Here is a 4,707-nt window from a genome sequence, read left to right as displayed (position 1 = left end):
TGCACCCGCCACATTTCAAAGGTGCATGATGGCCATCTTCACTTATATGGTTGAGGACATCATGGAGGTCTTTATGGATGATTTATCGGTGGTGGGAGACTCATTCGATGATTGCCTAAGGAATTTGAAAAGAGTGCTGAAAAGATGTGTCGAGACGAATCTGGTACTCAACTGGGAAAAGTGCCATTTCATGGTACAGGAAGGTATAGTCTTGGGGCACCTAGTGTCGAGTAAGGGCATTGAGGTAGATCGTGCCAAAGTTGATGCGATCGAAAAGCTTCCACCACCCATGTCCGTCAAAGCAATAAGAAGTTTCCTGGGCCACGCCGACTTCTATAGAAGATTTATAAAAGATTTTTCCAAAATTGCTAACCCCTTGTGTAAATTGCTTGAAAAAGATCACCCTTTGTGTTTTCTGATGATTGCAGGGTAGATTTTGAGGAATTGAAGAAGAGGCTGGTGACAACACCCATCATAGTTGCACTTGACTGGGAGCAACCGTTTGAGCTGATGTGTGACGCAAGCGACTATGCTGTGGGAGCAATGCTTGGACAGCGCAAAGACAAAATCATGCATCCAATATATTACGCTAGTAGAACTTTGAGTGGTGCCCAACTAAATTACATGGTGACCGAGAAGGAAATGCTAGCAGTGGTGTTCGCATTTGACAAATTCAGGTCATACCTGATAGGCTCTAAGGTAATTGTTTATACTGACCATGCTGCTCTCAGGTACTTAATTGATAAGAAGGATTCAAAGCCGCGCCTGATTCGATGGGTGCTACTACTGCAAGAATTTGACTTGGAAATCCATGACCAAAAGGGAATGGAGAACCAAGTGGCTGATCACTTGTCCAGGCTAGAAGGAGCCGAGAAAAAGTTTGAAGTGGAAGAGATTGTGGAGACCTTCCCAGATGAACAACTACTAGCCACGAGTCTTAAGGTAGCGCCATGGTATGCAGACATTGGAAACTACTGGGCAAGTGGTATTGTCCCCTATGACCTTTCTTCTGTTCAAAAGAAAAAGTTCTTTCGCGACTGTCGCATGTATTATTGGGATGATCCTTATCTGTTCAGGATTTGTGTTGATAACATGATCCATAGGTGTATCCCCGAGATGGACCAATCTTCTATTTTGCAGGCGTGTCACGCGTCACCATATGGTGGCCATTTCGGGGGAGTAAGGACAGCTACGAAAGTCTTGGAGTCGGGCTTCTACTGGCCGACATTGTTCAAAGATGCACACTTATGGGTGAAAGGTTGTAATGAATGCCAACGAACCAGGAATATTTCCCGCCGACATGAGATGCCTATGAACCCAATTCGGGAGGTAGAAGTGTTTGATGTATGAGGAATCGATTTCATGGGGCCTTTCGTCAGCTCATATGGCAACAAGTACATACTCATAGTTGTGGACTACGTGTCCAAATGGGTGGAAGATGCAGCGCTCCTTACAAATGATGCAAAAGGGGTAATTGGCTTTTTGAGAAAGAATATATTCACCCGATTTGGCATACCAAGGGCAATAATCAATGACGGAGGCACTCACTTCTGTAATCGAGCCTTCGCAAAGTTGTTAGAAAAGTATGATGTATGCCACAAGGTCGCCACCCCATACCATCCACAAATGAGTGGGCAAGTGGAAGTTTCGAACAGAGAGATAAAGAGCGTTTTAACAAAGAATGTGAATGCTACAAGAACGGATTGGGTGAGAAAACTAGATGATGCACTCTGGGGCTACCGTACTGCTTTCAAAACTCCAATTGGCATGTTGCCATATAAATTGGTATTTGGGAAGGCGTGTCATTTACCAGTGGAGTTGGAGCATAGAGCTTTGTGGGCATTGAGGCAGCTTAATCTTGATATAGAAGCTGCAGGTACAAGTAGAGTCACAGAGTTATACGAGCTTGATAAGTTTCGTTACCACGCATTTGAGAGCACAAGATTATACAAGGAGAGAATGAAAATGATGCATGATAAAAATATTCTTGAGCGGAATTTTAAACCCAGAGATATGGTATTGCTATACAATTCAAGATTGAGGTTATTTCCGGGTAAATTAAAGTCAAGATGGTCAGGACCATTTAGTGTGGTAGAGATTCACCCGACTGGAGCCGTAGAGATTGCTGCAACAAATGAATCTCTCACGTTTAGGGTCAATGGGCACAGGTTAAAACATTATTTGGGCATGGAAGATGCGAAAGTAGTGTTGGTGACTCATTTCCTCAAGCCACCAAGATTAAGCGAGCCTTAAGTGCAATTATCTGCGTCGTGTCGCAACGTTAAATCAGGCGCTTCATGGGAGGCAACCCATTATAATATTGTAATGTTGTATTCATCGTGTCGCGACGTTAACTGAGGAGCTCGTTGGGAGGCAACCCAATTCGTAGTTGATTTTTAGTGTAGTTAGAATTTTTCTTTTCGTTTTTAGGTACTAACAAGTTTGCAGGTGATTTTGGGCGAGACGAGCAGAGCTTTAAGCATCACATGAAGGAAACCAGGCGCAATAGCTCGCGCCGCGAGGGGTAAAGCCAGGTACACCTGGCGCTATGCCTGGCGTCGCCTGGTCTAAGGCCAGGTGCATCAGGCGCTATGCCTGGCGTCTCCTGGTCTAAGGCCAGGTGCATCAGGCGTTATGCCTTGCGTCGCCTGGGCTAAGGCCAGATGCACCAGGCTCTAAGCCTGGCACCGCATGGGATAAGGCCAGGTAAGTATTTTTCTTCAGCTTATTTTAATTTTTGTCCCTTATTTCTTTTAACCCCTCCCTTCTTGGACTCTAACTTAAACGCCCAAACTAACATAGAATAAAACCTTAACCTAAATCACTACACTCCTCACAAAACACTCACACACGTACACTGCCATCCATCCCCATCCCAACCCCATTGAAAGTCAAGCAAGTTTTTTTTCCTCCTCCAATTACTGGAAACAGCAATTCAAAGGCAAAGCCCACATCTTACAACATCTAAGGTATGATTTTTCATCTTCTTTCTTTCTCATTTCGAGTTTGATGAAGGTATGAGATTATCCATAAAAATTTGGGGTTGTTCTTCATTGTAATATCGTGTTTCTGTGTCCCAACCACATGAACCCCATAAGAATGGTGTTGTTATTGTGTAATTAAGTGGTAGTAAGAAACTCCCAAGCCGATTTGGGAGGGTGAGGCAATTCCTCACCCCTATAAGCACTACCATGGCACTAGTTGCATGCTAAGTGTTTGCTATAATGCCTCAATGGCATTCCTTGTCCACATTGGAGCCCGAGTCTCCGGGATTAATAGACTAGTGTTGTGTAGTCGTGCACTACATTAAAATCTTAAGTGTGGGGTGGCTCACGGGTAGCCCATGGGTTGTTGTTTGATGCTAATGTTAAGAAAATACGAGGTGAAGTCTGAGTAACCTCGGAATGTTGGGCAACACTATGTGTGTAATGTGTATTACAGTTTTAACTGATTAATGATTATGTGTGTAGGAACGAAGATGCCTCCGAGAAAAGACACAGGCAAAGGAAAGGCTACTTCCACTGCGCCGGCTAAAGCAAAGGCGACCTCCGCACTTCCCCCAAAGAAGAGAAAAGGGGGAGAAGCTACCTCTAATCTAAGTGGAGTACAAGTTCTAGCAGCTATAGCAGCCATGCGTCAACAACCACAAGGCCAACGGGAGTTTGGCATCAACAACATACCACCGCATACTAAGGATTGGTACAGGCATTGTAGGCCTAAATATGTACACCCGAAAGCAGCTATCCACGAACGCAGCTTGAAAGCAAAGTTTCAGGCAATTTGGAGGGGCATTTAGGATATGAGGGTTGAGCTATGTATTCAAGAACATAGGGGACATTAATCTCAACTTAGTCCGAGAATTCTATGCAGGGTTTGATCCGCAGAGTACTGAACAGCTGGTGCCGATTCGTGGGCGATTGATAGATTTTTCAGCCACAGCCATATGTAACTTTTTAGGTGCTCCGGATGTTCCTGTGGAGCCATTGGACCACTTTATTCGTCGGCCTACATATAGAGAGCTGAGACACACGCTTTATGGTGTCGATTCTACAGCAGCATGGGTCCGGGATAAGAAAACTAATCGGCACAAGAGGTTCCCCAAGAAGAAGATGAGGGCGGAGGATCAAGTGTGGCTTAAACTGATAAATGCACGACTCCTATCGTGCAATCATGACACGCTCATTAGCCGTGAGAGGACCTGTGTGCTCTACTTCCTCATGACGGGTCAAAGGGTAAATGTGGGTCATCTGATCCGCTACCAGATGTCTTTAGTTAGAACGAGTAAAAAGGTCGATCGAATACCATTTGCCAATTTTCTAACTCAGTACTTAAGACACGAGGAGGTTGAGGAGGAGCCATAGTTTGACCACACCATCGATCAGCCTCTACGAAAAACGGACATCACTAATCTCCGGTTGAAAGAAGAGACTGCCATGACATCTTTGACACGTACCGAGCGCAATGCTCGGGATGATAGTTTTATGGCCCATCTCTATGGGATGATGGATTTGCAGCCGAGGATAGGGGGTTGGCCAGCCACATCTGAGGAGAGGACCTTATTGGAGTAGCGGTACCCGCTCAATGCTCATGCCCAGCAGCTGGTTGGGATAGGTGATGGCTACAGACTCCCCGACGATGAGGATATCAACACTCCTGAGCAGTCTGAGGTCGAGCCGGAGCAGTCAGATGAGGAGGACGATGATGATG

The 4,707-nt window shown here is 45.3% G+C and overlaps 1 protein-coding gene across 1 annotated transcript; it reads left to right on the top strand.

Annotated features, from left to right (window-relative positions):
• Nucleotides 1-1,362: 1,362 nt before the first annotated feature.
• LOC138898463 (uncharacterized) lies at nucleotides 1,363-2,253 on the top strand. The gene has a single exon (XM_070184532.1). The coding sequence runs from the start codon at nucleotides 1,363-1,365 to the stop codon at nucleotides 2,251-2,253; it is 891 nt and encodes a 296-aa protein (XP_070040633.1).
• Nucleotides 2,254-4,707: the final 2,454 nt, after the last annotated feature.

Source organism: Nicotiana tomentosiformis, chromosome 9 (genome assembly GCF_000390325.3).
Source record: "Nicotiana tomentosiformis chromosome 9, ASM39032v3, whole genome shotgun sequence".
NCBI lineage: Eukaryota > Viridiplantae > Streptophyta > Magnoliopsida > Solanales > Solanaceae > Nicotiana > Nicotiana tomentosiformis.
Note: the sequence above shows the minus strand (reverse complement) of the source record. Positions and strands in the feature narration are given on the sequence as shown.